Below are 21391 nucleotides of genomic sequence, written 5' to 3' on the forward strand. Positions count from 1 at the left end.
ATAAGATAAAAAATAAATTAATTAAAAATAAACCAAGTAAAAAAAACATCAAAAAACATCAAAAAACAACATATTGGACCATTTATCATGAAATGTTCACACAGCATAAAAGGAAGCTGGTATTTTCTTAAGACAGCAGTTTGCAAAATATGAAACTGGTATAGTAACATCATCTGTATATATACACCCTACTGAAGGAAGACTGCAGGGTTAATACATGCCTCTTCTATAGCAAGTGTAGTTAATCACCATATACCACCACATGGCCAAAAGTATGTGGACACCAGAACATTACATTGTAAAACCATGGCCATATGTATCCCCCTCTTTAGTGCAGGACTTCCCCTAGATTTTGGAACATGACTGGGGATTTATTCTGCCACAAAAGCTTTGATGAGGGTTGATGCTGAGTGATAATGCCTGGCTTGGACCTTACATTTTGCACGGGGCATTGCCATGCTGAAACCTAAAAGGGCTTTACTCAAACTACTTTCACAAAGTTGGAAGCACATAGTTATCTAGAATATCATTGTATGCATGCTGTAGCATTAATATTTTCCTCCACTAGGGGGCCCAAACCATAAAAAACAGCCCCAGACTACTATTCCTCCTCCACCCCACTTTACAGATGGAACTCTGCACTCAGACAGGTGGAGTTTTCCTGGCATCCATCAAACCCAGATTCTTAGATCAGACTGCCAGATGGTGAAGCATAATTATGTTAGGCATGTGGTGTATTTTTGAGCTGCCATATATACAGTGTTACAGGAACAATAACTGAGACAACAGGAACTTCAGCCTACAAGATGCAACCTTCTTAGGTTAATATTGTAATTATTAGATACCAATTTAGTCTTTATCTCTCTCAGAGAAACGGCTGATGCGGCGCTGGCCCAAGCCCGGCGACCCCCCTGCTAAAAATCCAGTGGTTCGCTCGAAGAGCTACAACATCCCCATGCTGACACCTGTGGCCGAGTACGACACGGAGACAGCCTCAGTGGGCAGCGTGGGGGTGCGCCGTCACTCTGTTTGCGAGATGACCTCCTGTCTAGAGGAGCCTGCCTTTTCCAGTGTGCCGTCCAGTCCTGAGACAGACAACGCCTCCCCGCTCTCAGCTAGCCGGCCCGACCTCTCAACAGAGCAGGACTTGACCTCAGCCCTGTCCAGCTGTGCGGGGCAGATAGAGGACAGCTCTCCACCCCAGTCCCCCCCGATCTGCCCTGAATGTTCCCCTGGACCCTTCGGCCCTGGCAGCTCACGGAACTCAGGATCTGACCCAGGTCAGGAGGTCTCACTGCCCAGCGGCTCGTCCAGCCCGGAGACGATCGTAGATCAGATCCTGGAGTCTCTGGACTCAGACGCAGAGGGAATATTCATAGAGTTCCCCCGCCGCTGCTCAGGGTCATCCACATTCAGCCGAGAGAGCGGCAGGCAGAGCGTGGCCTAGAACGCCACAACCGGAAAACATTCCTGAACTGTTCCTATTTTTAGGAACATTTTATCTCTGGAATCTTTCTAGCACAATTTAAAGAGTTTGTGGGTTTAAGTAGCAGGGATTGGTTTCGTATGTGTTGTCTGGAGATTCCCACATCATCTCACATTCCTTGTTCTTTTACATTGAAGGTTTGAAGAGAAACACTCCACCACCTGTACGTAGCTAACTGAATGGAACAGAATACACTGTACTGACCTGACAACTCTGCAGTTTTTTTTGGACATTGACATCTGGCGTATAGCTAGTATAGAAGCATAGATTTTATTTTTAGGGAAAGAATTTCTGAGGAGCTTTTAACAATTTTTTGAAATTATTAAAAATTATCATAAATAATAATGCCTGAAATCATGAGAAAACCACGTTTAAATTTTTGAGAGAACTTTTTAAATTGCGTCATCTCTGTAAAATTTTGTAAACTATTTTGACAATCACGGATCCCTTTTAGAATAATAAATTAATATATTCTAATTGTTACATGCCTATTTATTTGTAATTTTGTATAAAAACATGAATGATAATTTGATTAAAAGATTAAATACATATCAATTCCTTTTGTCTCTGCCTTGATTTATAGTAGGTGCTTAGACCAATACCCTGGCTGAATCTGACCTGACTGAAGACGACCCTTCTGTGTGCGCTAGGGCAGTTCTTGAGAATAATTTACAAAGGAGAAATGCGAAGACTCATAACTGGCGGTGTGGTTATTGTTTACTCCTGAAAACCAGGGAACTTCAGGCTGAACCCTGCATACCTTCAGCATCAGCACAAACAAACTCAAGCCAGTTTAGTAAGGTGAGGCAGAACTACTGGTATTGTTCATGATATTGCAAAATTAGTAATGACCAGCAGTTCCAGGATGTCCACATTAATGTTGTCTGGACACTTCTTGACAAAGACAACACAGGGTTGCTTTAAGCATTCACTAGCCACTACCCTGAATATCTCACTGGGTCGAAAGTGCTCATAATAAACGCAACATTTTATTGCAGTGTTTCTCAAGCCTGGTATTAATATACCACTGCCCTGCATTACCACCACACGTGTTCAACTGAGGAAGGCCTTGTTAATGAACTGATGCGCTGGATCAGGTGTGGTAGCGCAGAGAACGCACCAAAATATACAGACAGGGCTACTACAAGACCAGAGTCGGAAACTACTGCTTTATTGCATTAATATAAGAGAACAAAGATTTGGACTCGATGTGGCCTTCACAAACACTACAGTTTGACCAGCATGTGTGCTACAAAGCCAATTCTGTTTTGACCACTATTTTTTTTTAAACAGTTTTTGAACAAAGCTGAAATTATTTCAGAATCAGTGCACTACATGCTATGTTTAATTTCAAAATTACCAATTCACGATAATGAGGAGTTTATTCAGCCACAGTGTTTTAATGAGTTAACTACAGTGTCTTCATGTACAGAGTGTCCAAACAGTAGAGGAACACTAGGTTTGCTGTCCATCTTCTCTGTCTGTACCTTAGTACTTTCAGGAAGAGAAAATATGAAGCCACTTTTTTTCTTTTTTTTTAACATTTTCATGTAAAAACCATTAACGGATACAAACAGACCGGTTTCCAAAAAAATAAAATAAAATAAAAAACTTCAAAACAAATACATAACTTGTCTGGAAAGCACACACAGTCATTTTTTCTGGTTTTCAAAGCTCTTTATCTATTCTTTCTCAGACATCGTGTTCTTTTGTAAACACCACATATTTCCATCAAAGATCAGCGAACTATGAGTGACTTTAATAACAAAAACCAAACAAAGTACAGGAACAACACAATGCAGAAAAAAAAGGTATAAAGGAAAAGGCATCCACTGCCCTTTCAAAAGAACTTTGAGAAACTAACACTTAAAGCAAGAACTAATACATTCTTCTCCAGCAGACAGAAAAAAAGCACTTTGGTCATCTTCACTGACTGTCCCATGCAGAAGTACAAAAACAGAAAACATCTTCAAGGCTCTTCTTCTGACCACCTTTTGGACAAGGAGTAACAATTTCTTTGCTTTAAAGTGCACATTTTGAGGCATTTCTGACTGAGACTGGGCACAAACACACACTGTGTCTTTGAGAGAACACAAACACACCACACACACACACACACACACACACACACACACACACACAGGCCTCTAAATACAGTCCTCCACACACTGTAGCTCAAACAGACGGAGTGGACGCGAGTCTTAATAGCGTAAACAGCTGACATTCATAAACTGACGAACTATAATAAAAGTCACATCAGAATGACAGAGTTTCTCTCATTGTAACTAGCGACCACATTTGGGCTATAAACACAGAACTATTTTTCTTTTTTTGCTTTTCTAAGAACTTCTCAAGGCCCCAGTCCTGCTCTCCTCAAATCTCACAAACACACAGAGTGAGACCAGCACTAAAACAAATGTGACAAAAGTCAAAAGCATTGGGTGGCCCAACAGCACACGAAGAACAGATGTGAACAAGGCGATTCAACCTCAATAAAATGAAGAACGTTGTGGAAACAGCATGTTACAGGTCATAACACACAGAGCAAACAGTGAAAGGAGCTTCGTTTCAGACACACACTCACACACTCCCACACACCCTGAGGCCATCTCAGCTCCCACTGAGGCTGTGTGTGTGTGTGCATGTGTCAGTTTCACCTGTATGTTCAGTGCTTCCAAACACTCCGCTTCCCAAATAAGCTCATCAAATGATGCCTCCCATGATGCTTAATTGCTCATAAAATTAGAGGACTGTTGCTATGAGTGACCTATAATGGTAGCCAGTCTGGCCTCAACAAGTAACTAAACTCCTTATTGCCAGCCTCGACTCTTCAACATCGAGACCGTCTCTGCTCTCGGATCATGCCGTCATGCTCACGTTCAGAGTTTCTTAATAAATATTTTGTTTTTTTTTCTGTACACCTGCATACCACTGTGCATATAACACAGCCCTAAATCAGGACTTTTCTCCCTCTGTGAAAATCCTGTTCCTGTAACAATGAAATTCCAAGAGCTAAAAATAATACTTTAAAACAATTAAAACAGCTAAACACATGTGAGAACTCAAAAAACACTGAGAGGGTAAAATAAATATCTGAATTGCACAAGTAAAATATAAGAAACTCTGATATGTCAGAGGGAAAAGGGCCAAAAGTTCTTTGTCAGGCGGCCCCTCATAAAGGGGGATTCAGCGCCCTCCTGTGGTCAAACTGTGTGTTGTCCACTCTGAGGAGGCTGGAGACTGTAGTCAGTTCATTGTCATGACTTGATCTTCCAAAGCTGCAGACAAATAAATACATAAATAAAATTGACAAAGATGGTCACTTCATAATATATTATGATAATAATAATGCATGTGCACACTTTCGATCTAAACTCAGCATAACATAGATGCCATTACAATATACAATGAAAAGATAAGAAACCATAATTCTGCATCTTTTCCCTCAAAATATTAATACCAAGTGCTGCATATTGTCACTGCTGGAACAAAACCTTTTCTCCATTTTTTTCTATGTAATTTGAAGCCATCTGTTGTTTACGCTGTGTCAAAATGTTAAGACAAATGAACCAATCGAAACTGTTCAGTATGACTTATAATCTCATTTTTCTTCCTCCTGCAAAGTTTTTTTTGGAAATATAAGGTTTTGTTCTGAGCGCAATGACATAAAATATAAACAGCTGTTTATAGTTTTGATACTTTCCTATCTATAACTTATTTGTGAACATAGTCATTTTGGAGTGACACATGTCATCACTCACCTTCACATTGAAGCCCAACAGGTCACTTATGACTCCTGACACTGCAGACAGGATGACCACCTGTGTGATATTATACAGGAGGGGGTTCATGGTAAGGCCGTATAATCTGAACGGAGTATCCAACTCCTGATGGAAATGAGAGAATAAAGAAAACATATCAGTCTAAACAGGTTATCAGCACTGGCCAGTGCACTGTTTGAGTGTTTAGTGATGACAGAGGCAAAGACGGAGTTGCACTTGCTGCTTTATTACCAACACAGTTGCTGTTATCTGTGATGTGCGTCTTTTACTGTCTGTATTTTGTATCTCTGCATTGTTCGCAAAGTCCTTGCCTACAAGGTGGCTGGTGGCTCTTTTGACTGGCTGACTGGGGTTACTATGTTACATTAGTAGTTTGCACTTTTGTAGGTTTATCTTCTGTTGCTACTCTGTGTGCCTCTATGAACATCTATGGTGAGAATGACAACAAATCTGAACCTTCAGCAGTTTGGTGGCCAGCTTGAGAACATTGTTGACCAGTGTCAGCTCTTCTTTCTTGTTTGGTTTCTTCTCCATTTTCAAGTACAGATTGATCTGGTTAACAAGAAATGGTAAAAAAGAAAAAGACAATTATTTCTTACAAACAGCAAAAACTGCACGCTTCATTCATAAAGCAAATAAGTCTGCATTAATAATGTTAATAAGACCAGACTTCACGAGTCCTGCTACTCTTAAGCTATACATAAAATACATAATGTGCCTTAATTTCTGCACAGGCCACATTTTATGTCTTATTCCTTTCCCCCAATATGTTCAATACAGCAAATAAACAGTGATTGTGCATTAAAACGTGTTCTTCGTAGATGATGTGTTAGCTTATTTTTATTTAGAAAATCAACATGTTATTTGATCCCCAAATTTCTTACAGTTTTGATTGGACTGTTCTGTTCCATTTTCTACTCTTACACAGTTTTGTAAACGCTAACCAGATAAAACTACTTTTTCCAGAAATAAAATTATTTACTAATACAGGTTTTTAATGCATTTTAAATGGTGTTAATTAATAACATTAATGCATTTTAATGGTGTTTGTTATTAATGCATTCTAAAACAGCAAGGAAATGGTATTAATTACAAATAACTATCAGTTCCTAGATACCATAAGAACAGTGCACAAAAACAGACAGCTAGGCAACAGAACCAGTCTGTTTTACGGGCATTAAATCATCATCATTAACTTTTATTGTAATGAAATTTTCACACAATGTGAGAAGGATTAAGTGGCTTAGAAAATATGTGTGTGTGTGTGTGTGTGTGTGTGTGTGTGTGTGTGTGTGTGTGTAAAGGGCAACTGCTGTGCTTTGTAGAACTGATGTAGAAAAATAAAAAATGAAAAAAGAAAAGAAAACCTGATGTGCATTTTTTTGAATAGACTATATAAATGTTCTATATAATTATATATATTATATATTATTTATATAATTATCTATCAAATAAATTGTTAAAACATCACTAAAATTGAAAATCATTTGAAATGTGTAAATGAATTAACTCATGAAATTTCATCAGTATGAAAATCACAGTATGTGTATACCATGATACAGTACATACAATATATCAAGCTCTACTCTGAACCCTTTGTGAAAACCCTCTTTGAATTAAACATGCTGTGTGCGTGCTTCTGTGTGCGTGTTTCTGTGTGCGTGTGCTATCTGGTGAGCCGCACCTGTTCGGTCAGTAGAATGGAGGTGTTGCTGTACTTTTTGCTAGTCTCGGAGCCCAGAGTGACGAAGCGCAGCAGGAAGAGAGAGAGAGACAAGCACCAAATCACCAGCTCCCAGTTATAGTGAAACTCCAGAAACGTCTCGTGCACGTGGAGCAACTGCATGGAAACAGTGGAGAGAAGAGGGTGAGAACCTTGAGAACCTTGAGAACCTTTAAAAACTGTTAGAGCTTGAGAACAGCATGTAAACAAAGCCTTCAGCTCCAAGCACCACATCTTAATGTTCTCCAGAAATGAGGCACCTGTCTGACTGATTTAGTCATTTGGATCATTTTAACTGTAACAAATAAGAACAGTCAGTTGTATTTAGTGCGTAGTTGCGTAGTTAGGTGAAGTCGACTATTTATACTGAAATGGGGTAAGAACAGCTCGTACACAGTGCCTCTGGCTTTAAACAATAGCAGATTTTTACCAGAAAACTGATAGCTTTAGTCTAAAATCTGACTGGCTAAGCCACGTTTACAGCTGCAGCAAAACACCCAACATAAACATATAAAAATGTACAAATGAACAGAATAGAACAGAGCAGAGCTGTTTGAATGATTTTAACTGTAACAAATAAAAACAGTCAGTTGTATTTAGTTAGTGGTTGGGTAGCAGTTTGGTTGTGAACAATTTTTGATCAACTGTTTCAAAGAATAAATGAGAACCAGGCTTAGAAAATCTTCCTGCTGCTTCCGTTTCACTGAACATGTTTCAGACTCACATACAGCTTTCCATTTACACACCTGGGCACAGCAGATGAAGACCACTGAGAGAGTGAGGAGGAAGGCAGATGAGACGATTACATCCACTGAACGCTGAGGACCACGCCTCTGTACAACACACACACACACGCGCACACACAGAGGAGGAAAACGGATTACACACACGGACAACTGAGATCACCATCATTCAGTGCTTTGGGGTGCATACTAGCATTGTTATTGAGCAAATGACTGCCTCTATAACAGTGTGACCTGCCTTTCATTTGAAAGACAGACATTTAAAGTAGACGTAAACAAAACAGTAATATGTACAATTTTAACAGCTCTAGTTAAATAATGTTTTGTTGATTTTCTAAGTGAAAATAACACACCCACTAATTAAAAAATTTCTGCAAATTTTCCAGCACAATTTCTATTTGCAGTGTTCAACATAGGATAAAAACATAAAATGTGCCGCAACCTTTACACAGGTGCAGGCGCGTGTTCTCTGTAGAGGATGTGTTAATGTATCTAGAAAATCACGTACTTAGAATCATCAAAACGTCATTTTTAGGTAGTCTTTCAGAAATACAAAAATATTCTACAGATGTTTTATTTTTTTTTAAGATGAAGCCTTTTATACCTTCAAGTAGGAGCGCAGAGAAAGCCACATTTTAATGTTCTGCACTTTCTTCAGGCGGAAATGAGGCACCTCAGACTTCCTGGCCCTCCGGGCTGAGGTCAGGTGACCAAAGAGCTTAGCAAAAAGCAGCCTCTGCAAAAAGCCAGACAGATGTCAGTTGCGATTTAAACACAATTCAGCCTCAGGCCTCTCAGCTGGTTGCAGTTAATTATTTATTGTCCCATTATCTAAAATTATAGAGCCCTGGGGTTTTATGTGCTTTACAGTGATTTCCTACATTCCTCATCAATGAAAACAGAACAGTAATGATGGTGAATGCTGAGAAACTTTATATGAGTCAATTCAATTCAAAAGTCTTGTTATACATGCTTACTCATGGTAAAACATATATAATTTTCACATTTTCACAAATGTGCCAACTTCCAATTCAAAAGAATATTAGCTACAGATATGTGTGAAAACACTGATTGTAAGAAAAAAAAATTAACAAAAGGAAGGAGATGGCTTGCTGAAAAGAAAAATGTAAGTGTATGCAGTGGAGGGCAGTATTACTTCACCAAATACATATACACTCACCAAACACTTTATTAGGAACATCTGTACACCCACACATTCTATTATCTACTTAGCCAATCGTGTGGCAGTGGTGCAGTGCATAAAATCAGGCAGTAATGTTCACATCAACCAACAGAATGGGGAGAAATGTGATCTTAGTGATTTTGACTGTGGCATGATTTTTGGTGCCAGATGAGCAGGTTTGAGTATTTCTATAAATGCTGATCTCCTGGGATTTTAACACACAACCGTTATAGTTAAATTCCATTTACAGTGAAACTCCAGAAACATCTTATGCATGTGGAGCAATTGCATGGCAACAGAAGAGAGAAGAGGGTGAGAACATTTAAAAACTGTTAGAGCAACGTTCAATGTTCTGCGGAAATGAGGGACCTTAGACTGTCACACATGTAACCTTTTCACACGCAACCATCTCTAGAGTGTACTCAGAATGGTGCAATAAAGAAAAAACATCCAGTGAGTGGCAGTTCTGTGAACAAAAACGCCTCGTTGATGAGAGGTCAACGGAGAATGTCCAGAATGGTTTGAGCTGACAGAGAGTCTACGGTAACTCAGATAACCACTCTGTACAATTGTGGTGAACAGAAAAGCATCTCAGAATGCACAACACATTGCACCTTGAGGCGGATGGGCTACAACAGCAGAAGACCACATCAAGTTTCACATCTGTCAGCCAAGAACAGAAAGTTGAGGTTGCAGTGGGCAAAGGTCGGCATTTGCATGCTCACCAAAACTGGGCGGTTGCAGACTGAAAAAACATAGCCTGGTCTGGTGAATCTTGATTTCTGCTGAGGGGCCCTACCCAGTTTTAGTATAGTGCTCCTAATAAAGTGCTCATTGGGTGCATATCATCGCTGATGTTGTTAACTGTAAGTTAACGAAACAAGATTTTATTCTAAGTTGTTTTTGACCATTTCTGTTGGTCCATTTATCTTGAACTTTAATATGTATTAAAAAATAAGTAAATAAATAAATAAAAACAGTCAAAAGAAAAACAGTAACTTTACAGGAGAAGGTAAAAACATTCTTAACTTTCAATTTAAGTTAACATAAAGAGGTTTCAAGAATTTTGGAACATTTCTGTTGGTCCATTCATCATAAACTTTTCACAGTGTAAAGGAGAGCTGCCATATTAAAATGATGTAGAAAAATTAAAAATTGACAAAAATAGAGAAGAAAGTATGTTCAGTAATGCTCCTCGCACCTGCTTGTACGTCCTCTCTGCCACGCTGAGCAGAAAGAAGAAGAGCCAGATGAGGCAGACACGCACCACAAGGCTCACCGTCACCATGGCAATCACCAGGATGTTAGAAGAGGAGCCAAAGGCAACAGAGATCATCTCACTGGCTGAGAGAGAGGCCAGTTGATCCAGGTCTTTATACTGGAAAAGTCTATATGCGAAGGGTGTGAGGCCCAGAGTCACAGCCACCAGATTGCCAAAGATCTGGTACCCAATGCCAGGAGTGTACAGATTCACCTGAACAACAGGGGAGGAGGAGGGGGGGGGAGAGAGAGAGAGAGAGAGAGAGAGAGAACAACATTAATCTAAGAACAGTATGGCTTAGTAGTTTTATTTATCATGATCTTATGATTCATAAAATAAAAGCCTGTCAGGTAAGACAAACTGTCTATAAATACCTTCTATATATATATATATATATATATATATATATAAATATATATATATATAAATTCTCTTAACAAGTCTTAAGTGGGGAATCAAACCCAATAACGCAGAGCTTGTGAACTTCCTTGTGAATTGCCAGTTTACAAGCTCGTTACATTCAGTATTCAAGCCTCAAGCTAGAGAAACTTGCATAAAACATCTTCAGGGAATTTTGGCCCTAATGTTTCCATTTAACTTAAGGAAGCAGCATAACATGCTTAAGTGGAAAATGAAAGAAAAACTAAAATCCATAATCGTAAAGTTTCAGCACTTCAGCAGTTTTTATCAGTTCCAATATTTCAATTTCAATGTTCAGCTTTAAATTTATCCTTTAAGCATTTAACTGATGATGAAAATACTTAAGATGTTTTAAGCAAGCAGACACTGGACCTTAATTATTAGAAAATGATCACTGTTTAAATCATAATACTGGTCACAGAAATCACATCAAAAACCCACTTACTCTATTCATGATCATGCCGCTGATCTCCAGCACTGACATGTCTGCCTTCTTGCACTCATTTCCCTCCCACACGATGGCGCTCACGCGCTCCAGCCCCGGGTTTGAGCTATGCAGCCATGGGGCATGACCCTAAACAAACACGAGAAAAGACAGAGAAAATTCCACTGAAACAATGTTGGCCTGCATAACATAAACATAAATAATAAACATAAATCATGAACTCTAAAAGAACATACTACTAAACAACGTGTGTAACCTTGATGTACAAAGTAGAACAGAATCACCGAATCACTTCTATAGCTCTGTGGCCGCACCTGGTGGAAGGGGTCATCCCGGTACTCCTTTTTGGAGGCAGGGCAGACAGCAGACCCTTCCCCCTCTGTCTCACTGGTGCAGGAGGAGCGGCACTCGGCGCAGTGCAGGAAATCCTCCCAGAGCACATCTTCTGTCTCTGACTCGTGCCGAGTGCTCTCAGAGTCCTGTGTGCGCAGACTGGAGCAGCGGGAGCTACAGCTGGTGCCAGACTTGGGCGTCTCCTGTAGAACAGAGAGAGAGACAGAGAGAAGATGAGACAGAGGAAAAGGGTGGGATGGTGGGGGGTGGGCTATATAGGCCCATGTATCATAGGGACAGGTGGTAGGTTCAGTTGTATGCAAAAGTTTGAACATCCCCAGTCAAATTACATGCTTTTTTAATTTCCTAAGTGAAAATAAGCTAACATTTACTCTATAGGGAAGAAATAAAATATGTTTTCTGCCAAATTTAGTGCACAATTTCTAATATGTCACTGTGCAAAGACAGTTATCTCCAAAACAGTAACTTTACAGGAGATGGCAAATACTTAAACAAAAAACTCTTAAATTTTGATGCAAGTCAATGTAAAGACGTTTTATTCCAAGCAATTTTGGAACATTACGATTGGTCCATTCATCATGTAATTTTTACATGATGTAAAAGACAGTTGGTTTGTTCAAATAATGAAGAAAAATCAACAAAAATGGAGAGGCATGTTTTCTCCCCTATTTAGTCGTCTCCAATTCCACCCGCTAGTTAGGACTCCCCCAATCACACAATGCTATCAACGCTAGGAGGGTGAAGGCTAACACAGGCACCTAACACCTGTGAAGCGCAACCACATCTTTTCGATGAGCTGAACGCGCTCGGAGGAAAGCGCCAACCGCCAGATCTGTTACGTCAGCTAACAGACGCCTGCACTGACTAGCATAGAGGGCTCTCTACCCACCCACAGAGCGAGGCCAATTGTGCTCTCTAGGACTCCTGGCCACGGATGGCTGTAGCATCACCAGGGATCGAACTCACGGTCTCCTGATGATAGGACCAACGCTTAGACGGTCGCGCCACTCAGGAGCCCCGAGATGCATGTTTTTTTTTGGACAGCGACAATTTCTTAAACAAATCGGAGCTGGAATCTGCTAAAATTACCATTTGTCTCGGAAACAAAGGTCAAACAACTAAGGATAAACCTTTAAATAACTTAAAAACTGTTTTCAAAAGACGCATGAAAAGCATACATTTAATCCACTGCCCAAACGTTTGAGTAGTACAGTGTAGATGCATTTGTGTGCAAGTGTACCTCTGCTGTATAGTGTTTTTTGTAGTGGTGGGTTTTTCTGTTACGCAGGGTGCATTCGCTGTTCATACGCTCCATGCCCCTGCGGAGGGTGCTGTAGTTCTCTGGGTCTTCTTCACTTGATGCTTCGTCTGACATGTTCTCCACACTGCGCAGAACTGGCACGTCCTGCATACACTGAACATACCGCAGCATTACTGAGATGCTTCTGGAGTTTCTAAAGGACAATCTTTGTATAACATGCACAGCTTGTGTGGGCACGTACGCACATGTTTCAGTGTATTTCTCACTAATAGGCAGCTGTTATGTCCATGTATTGCGGTCTGAATGCAAAAACCAGACTGTAGAATCAGGATGTCCACATTTTGAGTGTGTATGTGTGTATAGTACTGTGCAAAAGTCTTTTTATCTGGGCAGTAAGGGTGAATTTTGCATGTAAAAAATACTGCATAGGTTTAGAATAAATACTGATAGAGTAAACACACATTATATGTTTAAAATACTAAAAGAGCAAACAGTAAACATTAATAGAGTACAAAGGAACAAGAATTACTTTTTTCAAAAAAAGTTACTTATATGCTGTGAGATGATGAGAAGCCTAGAAGGACTGCCTCAGGTAGAGGTTTGAAAATGGTTACCACATTCACATAAAATCATTATTGTGTATGTTTAGTTGTATTTATTCTAATTTTAGTATTTTTTGAAACAAATACATGCTTACTTGCCCAATAAATAGATTTAAATAGGCTTGTCCCACTTATACAAATTTGGCTGATGATTAATTGCTACATAAATAACTGCAATTAACATTTTTTTTTGTTCATTATGTGCAACTATTAGTTCAAGCCTAAAGTGCTGTGATTGGCTGATCAGCTATTTTGCTTGCTAGCTGCTGATACATAGTAACTATTGGTAACTATTACTAAGTCTTCTCTGTTTGAGAAGTGAGAATATGACCATCTGTCTCCCCCTGGGCCAATACTTAATTTTTGGGGGGTTCTAGGCACCACCCTACTGTTGGATCCCCCCGCGACTGAGATAAATAACAACATAAAAAACACTGATGCCCTAAATGACTGATCATACTGCTTACAGTTTTTATAAGCTTAAGAGATGGCCCTGGTCTCCCCTCATCTGAGTACACACTTGTGTGCCTGTGGGTACTGTGCTGATGAGCTAGCTTCAGCTTTAGTAGTTTGAGGGTTAATGTGTGTGCAGGCATACCTTGGTGAGAGGTGGCAGTATCAGGTTGTTCCTGGGCTGTGGGCTGCTCCAGCATGGCTCCTCGGAGCGCAGCAGCTCACAGTGCGGATCGTGCAGCTGCAGCCCCTCTTCGCTGCTCTTACTGGTGACGCGGCCATCCAGAGACACGTAGCCGTTGTCTGTCTCCGTGGACTTATCAATGGACAGCTTGGATTTCTTTGACCTGCAAGGGGAAATCAGGACGGTGACAGGTTCGAGTACAGGATGAGGAATGCAGAGCAACAATGAAGCAGGCTGTATTTCTCAGTCAGCAAGATTAGGATCCCCTTCAAAGAAAGCAGCCGATAACTCTCAGAGGAAAAGCAACCTCATCGAAAGCTAGAGGGTACAGCACTTCAGGGAGGTTGTAGTACTCTATGGCTAATACAAAAAAAGTCTTTGTACTAACAAAGTCAAGGTGCTAACGTAATGGCTCTGTGTACATCCACAGTCGTCCATTCATGCTAAAGCTAACCTCTGGAGCTGAGGCAGGTGGGTCATTCCATGTTAAATTACTTGAGGAAAGAACAACTCTTACATCTTGGATCATCACTCCATCAATGCTAATTCCTAATCTTAATCTTAAGTGTTTATGGCAATGATTGAAAACATGGCACCGAATAGGAGGCTAATATAGCTAACAAGTAATACAAGTTAAAGGTCATTATCACTGTCCAAATGTTCCTAATTGGTTTCAAGAATGCCCATCTGTCATGTTTGTAGATATTTATCTGATCTGAAAGATATTTCAGTAAAATAAATAAATGTTAAATTAAGGCATTTGGAGACTGCTCTGTCCCTTGCTGCAGGTTTTATGACCTTTTAATATTAAGGTCGTTTCACAACAAAGTTAAGGTTATGAAACTGAACACTACAATACTTCAATGTGGCCTATAAATACATTTTTCCCACTAATTCAATAAGTATTTCCACACAAAAAGGTCAAACACTGTCTTTGACACAACTGTATATCTCCTGCTGCAGTGGCTCCATGATCTAGGATGCAAGTGGTTAATTCCCAGTGATTTGACAGGGAATGGCCCATTTGTAACATAAGTCATTTTGGAAGAAACAGCTGCAAAATCCTTTTCCCCACTGAAATGTATAATGATAAAGGACCCTGCCATTCAAGCTCTGACACAATACAAAGAGGAATGTACATACGAGGAGCTCAAATGAATAATCTAATGGCGGTACTCCAGTAAACGTCAAAACATTTATCATACTTTTATGGCAATCAGTGATGGGGAAAGGGATGTTGCAGCCATGCAGACATAACATGTAATCTTAGAGGGAAAAATACACACCCCGATTTAAAGACATTATGCCAGAAATCTCTGAAGAAAGCGCCAAGGCTGTGAGTGGCGGCGGAGCCGGAGGAGTGCAGCGCCCCCTCCTGTGTGTTATCGGTAGTGCTAGAGCCATCGCCTTCCCTATGCACCTCCAAGTGAGCTGCCTTCCTTAACTTCCTTTAGCAAGAAAGATTAAAAGTGTAGAGCGCTTAGAAAGAGAAGTCCAAACAGAATCACTTCAGAAAATAAAATAAAGAACCTTTTCACTAGATTTCCCCAAAGGAGATTTTGAAGATAAATGAGGAAAAAGGGCTGATTATACAGCAGCACGAAGGATCAGGGAGGTATCGTCAGAGGTCTGTTGTTTTCACTGAATTAATGATGAAATAACAGTACAAGTCTTTGGAATCAGTCAATGAAGCAATGCTCTAAAGGTAATAAAAGGTTAGAATATCTCACGAATGTAACTGAATAAATTTGTCTATGTTGTCATGAGCAGAAAAGAGATATGTTCACTGGTCTCTGTTAGACTGCACTGCACTCTTCCTAACAGATTCATGTTTTTCAAGTTACTTAACCAAACAAATGTTAATATTAAAGTTGCATAACTACATATTATGGATCGATCATTTTGAAGCTAAATAAACTGTCAGACATTATATCTGTCTGGAGACTGGTACACTCTATGTCCAAAAGTTTGTAGACACCTGCTCTTCCAGCACTTCTTCTGAAATCAAAGGTATTAATAAGCAGTTTGTCCACAGCCAAGTGCTGGGGGACTTTAAGCCCTGATCCCAGACGTTTGGCTACTCTATTGGCAATGCTTTTCTAGGCTATTATACAATATATATGTGGGCAAAACTGAACACCTGTGTCAGCAATGAGAGTCAAGTAGCTAAACCTGCTAAAAAGAAGTGGTGTCTGGATACTAGTGAACATACAGTATAGCAGGCGGCGTTCCCATTTATTTGCTTGAATCAGGACAGTTTTTTTGCCCCGACTGTAGCCTTCAGGCAAGGATCACTGATTTCTGATCTGATTTCCAGACGGATTAACATAAAAGTAGGGCAACAGTTTTCCAAAGTATGAGTGAATGGAACTTACAAGCAGAGACTGATCAATAGGTCCACCTATAGGTGAAAACAAAACATTAACCTATTCCTTTAAAAACCTGAAATGGCATACACTGGCACTGGTCACATAGCTATTCAGCTTTTTAGCTTTAGCAGTGTTCACAGATAACACTGTTAATTACAATGTATGCCATTTGCTTCAGATTGTTCTTAAAGAACAGCGATACATAAATACTAAAATGTTACGTTTATTTCTGTAAATCCAATTCAGTAACATTTAAAATACTGTGCTGTCTTTGGTGTAATTTTAAGAGCAGCAGAACAGAACAGTTCAATCAAAACTAGCTGTTTTATAAGACATTTCTTCAGCACACTGTACCTGTACTCAAGCAACATGAGTTCCTTAACTTCATTAATGCAAACTTAAAACGAAATGTGTGGGTAACCCTTGTCACATGACTCAAAGGGAGGCAGCCAGGCACAGGCAGGTCCTCTGGCACTAACAGGGGTTAGCCAGCACATTTCTATCAGAAACACTACCAGCTTGAAAACCCACACACAAAGAAAGAACACAGAGAGATGCAAATCCCAAGCCTCTGTCCTCCCACCCTGCCCACCCTCCTTTTCCCTCTTCCCCACCTTCTCCTCTTGCCAGTGCCATTGGGTGCTGGTTTGGGTGTGCGGGTGGAGACGATCTGACAGTGTACTGTGCCCAGCAGCAGCATCAGCCAGATGGCACCAAACACCTCAGTGGCTGGGATGTCGTGAGGCTGAGAGATGCTGAAAAACAACACCGCCGCAGCCACTGGAAAACAAGACAGCGACGGAAAGAGTGAGACACGGACACCTCCTCTCTCAAACTGCTGCTTTTCCTACCACGTCTGCCTCAACCTAGCACACAAGCTGTGACACAGCTAGCTGCTGATACATAGACACAAACACATACAGTCGCAGGCAAAAGCTTGGTCAAAATACATGTTTCCTTGATTTACTAAGTGAAAATAAGTTAACAGACTTTCTACAGAGAACACACTTCTGCATATTTAATACAGAGTTACTGTGTATTTGCTGAATTGAACATATTGGTAAAAATGTGACTTGTGCAAATAATATGGCACATTTTAGATTTTAATATGTTAGACTAAAAATAATTAGCCACTGTTTAAAACTGTCCTGTTTCTCTATTTTCATCTTTTATTTTTCTGCATTTTTTGAATACACCAACTGTCCTTTACATGTGTGAACCCAGTAAATACAGCAACTGTGTAGTAAAACTTGCTTATAAATGCCACGCTTAAGTTTGTTTACGTTGTAGATGTTGACTGAGGTGTTCAAACTTTTGCTCACGACTGTACATTCACATACTGTAAGCACTCTGTAAATACACTCTTAGCAAAAAAGTGTACTATTACAGAACCAAAAAAGTATGACTTATAACAGTAGCATGACCATTTTTGGTGCTATACAGACAAAATGTTACTTAAAAGAACCACATACTGCAGGGTTGAGGTGAGGTGGGCGTTGGTTACAACATGATAATAGTGCTGTATTACAAATATCGCATGCCAAAAGAGGCATCCAACTTAAACATATCCACTCTTAAGCTAGACTAATAGTCAACATTTGTCAAGGACATAATAGGGTGGTACAGTTTCTCCAGTGGCAAGTCAGACAAATGCTTCACCATTAATGAGGGAGAAACTTCCACTCTTTGTGTTTCCATCATCTCTAAACAACAGGTTCATTTCAATCAGGACTGACCCAAGAAGAGTACTGCTCTTGTTGAATTTAACCAAGCCAAAAACAGTATGATTCAGAAAAACAATGATTACTGTCAAAACTCAAGCTTTGGGTGAGTTGTGTGTGTTTCATGTCACGGTCCTAGGCCAGTGTGTACCTGTGTCAACAAGTGGAGGCAGACAGTTGAATAGGTTGTTCAACAGGTAAGTCAGAAACGACTAGCTGAGTCAGCTCTGGCACTCCTGCGATAAATTTTTTTGGGGCACCGTGTTTTGCCCGAAGGCACACAACCAAGAAAACGCCTAATTTACGAGAAAGATCAGCAGGTTTTATTAAACCTTCCTCAACAAGCAAATGAATGCTGCTTCTCTACCCCCTCAGGCTTGAATGTTGAATAACCTAAGTAGTAGCAATGGCAAACTCACCTTGGAGCAGGTAGAGTGAAAGCAGCAGTAGGAAGATGGCTTTGGAGGTCACTTGGATCCACCATCTGAAGAAAAAGGGGAAGAGCACCACCCTGACGATGCCCTTCCGTGTCAGAGACGTCCATGGGCTCTCGGGCTTGGCCTTGGCAAATGCAGAGCCTTGAATGTGTAAGAGTGAGAAAGACATGCATTTATGTAGCTGCCTACAAGAATACCAGTTATTTTATTCTACCAGTATTATACATTCAGACCACACATTTGATGACATAATGAAATGTTTAATGTTTGAATAAATCAGGAAAACCTACTTGCAAAAGCTTTAACATAAAGCCGCTTTTTGCTAATATTTTGGGTGTACTATGCAACGCTCAGCTTTAAGTTAATCAAAGGATCTTTCTTGGTATGAAGAGCAGTTGTTTTGACAGTTTTTTTCATGATATACTGATGTATAAATTGCTAAAAGCACATACTGAATACTGTTTGCCACAAAAATGCTTTAGACAACTGTAAGGCGTGAATTATAGAACTTTGGTCAGTTGTTTCTTCAGTTACTCTTCTTGTAAATAAAGACTGCAACATCTAAAAAGCTTGCTATTTAACACATTAGCTGTTGCAAACTGCTACAGAAAATAGACAGACATTATCTGTGAATATAAAATAGTCAAAATATCAATTATTCACTGCCTGATCTTGAGCCCCACCCAGAGCTTTGGTAAAGCATGTGTGTAGATTTAATATAGATACAATGTAGACCATGATGAGCAGAATACTTTGGAAAAAATACTGACAGCTGAATACTGAATGCACTGTCCTAAATGTTTTCAGTAATGTATTCCATTGTAATACAGTGGCCCTCACTGTTACTGGTTGGCAGTTTCCTTCGTGTAATTTTTCTGTTAATATGTTTCATAAAAATGAGGCTTTAGTGGAGTTCAGTAAAACTGAGATGAATAACTTAATCATATTGATTTAGCTACTCAGGCTTTAGCAGAGCTCAGTTACACTGAGATTAATAACTGATCACATTGATTTATCAGTCTAGTCAGACTTCAGCAGAGCTCAGTAACACTCCGATACATGATTGATAATCACACTGATTTATCAGTCTACTCAGGCTTTAGCAAGAACCTCACTGTTTGTAAAGAAGCCATTTTTTGAGTATGTCTGTACACGCCGTGTTGACTTTAAAATAGTTAATAAACAAGCATTCGTCGTTTTAGACATGAAGTGCATATTATAAATTTATTGGGTAAGTACTCTAAAAGTTATTGTCCTAAAAATTTCAAAGTAACTGTATTCTGAATACTGCCTTTACAAAATATAACTTGGACTGAATACAGATACTTCATTCTATATTCTGAATATACTTTCCCAATACTTGCATTCTGTTACATCCCAACCCTGATTGTAGACACAAATGGTCAGATGATGGGAAGTCTCAGTGCAGAACACTCGCAAGTTCAGCTTGAAGGTGAGGCTTGAACATGACAGTGTTACATCAGAGATGAACTGTGTGAGGTTTAAGCTTGGAAGGAAAAGATACGTGCTAGAGAGGGAGAAGGAGGGAGAAAGAGAAGGAGAGAGATGCATGTCTGCATGCAAAAGCAATAAGGGGAAGGTGAGCATACTGTGCTGAATAATGCATTGTGTAAAGAGAGGCAGAGAGAGGGAGAGGGTGGGAAAGATATATATAGAAGACAAGTGGAGATAACACGTGAGCGCATCAGTCCACATCAGTCCGACTGGGTTCAGAGAAGGCCTGTATGATTTAGAAGACAAGTCAGGTGTTTTATAATTTGAAAAGCATTGTGATTTATGGAATGATCCCTGTTTATTTTAATTGTTAAATGAAACATTGTGTAGTTATTGACAGACTAATAACTGTTTTCTTATCCCGACTAATCAAAGTCATAATGGACTGATAAATAAATTATAGAAATAGTTGTTAGTTGCAGCCCTAATTTGTAGTACTCTCAAAATGTAAGTCAACTCTGGCACATCTAATCTCTGCTGGTCTCTCCTTACCTCTCACTAGATCCACATCTATCAGATCTGGCTTCACATGGCCTGTCTTCTTTGGTTTGTTCCTCAGACCCTGCAGAACAGGAACATGTTATTAGACAAGAAAACACATACCCGCTACCTTAAAGCTGCCTGTTGTGAATGAAACAGCTTTGCAAGACTTTATTATAATCCACACTACCGTTAGGCAACAACTGTAAATCCGTGCTTGTGAAATTTTCACACGTGCACTCACACAAACACAAGCACAAGTGAGCCTGTATCACACTGTGTCTGAGCCTATTTTGGGCTACCACCAACTGAGCATTATACAGCTTCTCATCCATGCACAATCCATAAAATCAGCTTAGTCAGGCTGCATAGAAGTCAATGGATCACTTCGCAAAAGAGAAAAATATCAAAGGGGATTCTCTAAATCACATGTACTTTCTATAAGCAAACATTCTAATCCATTACAGCATTAAAGGGACATTCCAGCCTAAATGCTACATTAAAGTAGCATTTAATGTTATTTGTGGTGTTACAGTGCTCTGTAGCGTGGCAGTGTGTCCCTCAACCTCACCAGTTTGACACAATTCATGATTCTGTGTAATTCTTTTTGCATTTTCATTCATCAGTGCTCTCTTACTAAAATATTCACTCCAAAGTGCTTGTGGTTTTTGAAAGGTTTCTCCCACCTTCAAGACACATCATCAGAAGGTGGATTTTAAACTGTTAAATCACTCAAGAGACTACTGCAGCACAGATGTAGAAGGTGCATAAACATGTTTACCACAGTTGTAGCAATGGCTCAATTTTTCATTTTGGCCAGAGTGCCCCTTCAAAACACTTAAAGCATGACACAGAACACAAACACTATACAACACACAGTGTCTGTGTACATACTGAATCTTAGCCACGTTGAAAAGAAGTAATTTGGGACTGTTTTAATGCTGATCTGAAACTATGGCCTGGATAAGTAAA

The 21391-nt window shown here is 39.7% G+C and overlaps 2 protein-coding genes across 12 annotated transcripts in view; one reads left to right on the top strand and one right to left on the bottom strand.

Moving 5' to 3' along the window:
• Nucleotides 1-2044, top strand: part of LOC118812059 (proline-rich protein 5-like) — a 38814-nt gene extending 36770 nt beyond the window's left edge. For all 3 annotated transcript variants that reach the window (XM_036576747.1, XM_036576746.1, XM_036576745.1), the window contains one exon: nucleotides 870-2044. In XM_036576747.1, the coding sequence (XP_036432640.1) occupies nucleotides 870-1447 (578 nt within the window). In that variant the 3' untranslated portion in view covers nucleotides 1448-2044. The remainder of the gene's footprint in view (nucleotides 1-869) is intronic.
• A 1180-nt stretch (nucleotides 2045-3224) lies between these two features.
• Nucleotides 3225-21391, bottom strand: part of LOC118812057 (putative homeodomain transcription factor 2) — a 63627-nt gene continuing 45460 nt past the window's right edge. For 7 of the 9 annotated variants that reach the window (XM_036576736.1, XM_036576743.1, XM_036576740.1 and 4 more), the window contains 15 exons: nucleotides 20432-20501; nucleotides 18407-18565; nucleotides 16881-17046; nucleotides 15184-15345; nucleotides 13859-14060; nucleotides 12638-12811; nucleotides 11358-11579; nucleotides 11044-11172; nucleotides 10119-10391; nucleotides 8339-8470; nucleotides 7738-7824; nucleotides 6953-7108; nucleotides 5725-5820; nucleotides 5248-5373; nucleotides 3225-4764 (listed from right to left, as the gene is read on the bottom strand). In XM_036576736.1, the coding sequence (XP_036432629.1) occupies nucleotides 4744-4764; nucleotides 5248-5373; nucleotides 5725-5820; nucleotides 6953-7108; nucleotides 7738-7824; nucleotides 8339-8470; nucleotides 10119-10391; nucleotides 11044-11172; nucleotides 11358-11579; nucleotides 12638-12811; nucleotides 13859-14060; nucleotides 15184-15345; nucleotides 16881-17046; nucleotides 18407-18565; nucleotides 20432-20501 (2175 nt within the window). In that variant the 3' untranslated portion in view covers nucleotides 3225-4743. The remainder of the gene's footprint in view (nucleotides 4765-5247; nucleotides 5374-5724; nucleotides 5821-6952; nucleotides 7109-7737; nucleotides 7825-8338; nucleotides 8471-10118; nucleotides 10392-11043; nucleotides 11173-11357; nucleotides 11580-12637; nucleotides 12812-13858; nucleotides 14061-15183; nucleotides 15346-16880; nucleotides 17047-18406; nucleotides 18566-20431; nucleotides 20502-21391) is intronic. The other 2 variants (XM_036576742.1, XM_036576744.1) reach the window with 2 other exon arrangements.

The sequence above is a fragment of the Colossoma macropomum genome, unplaced genomic scaffold (assembly GCF_904425465.1).
Source record: "Colossoma macropomum unplaced genomic scaffold, Colossoma_macropomum, whole genome shotgun sequence".
Lineage (NCBI taxonomy): Eukaryota > Metazoa > Chordata > Actinopteri > Characiformes > Serrasalmidae > Colossoma > Colossoma macropomum.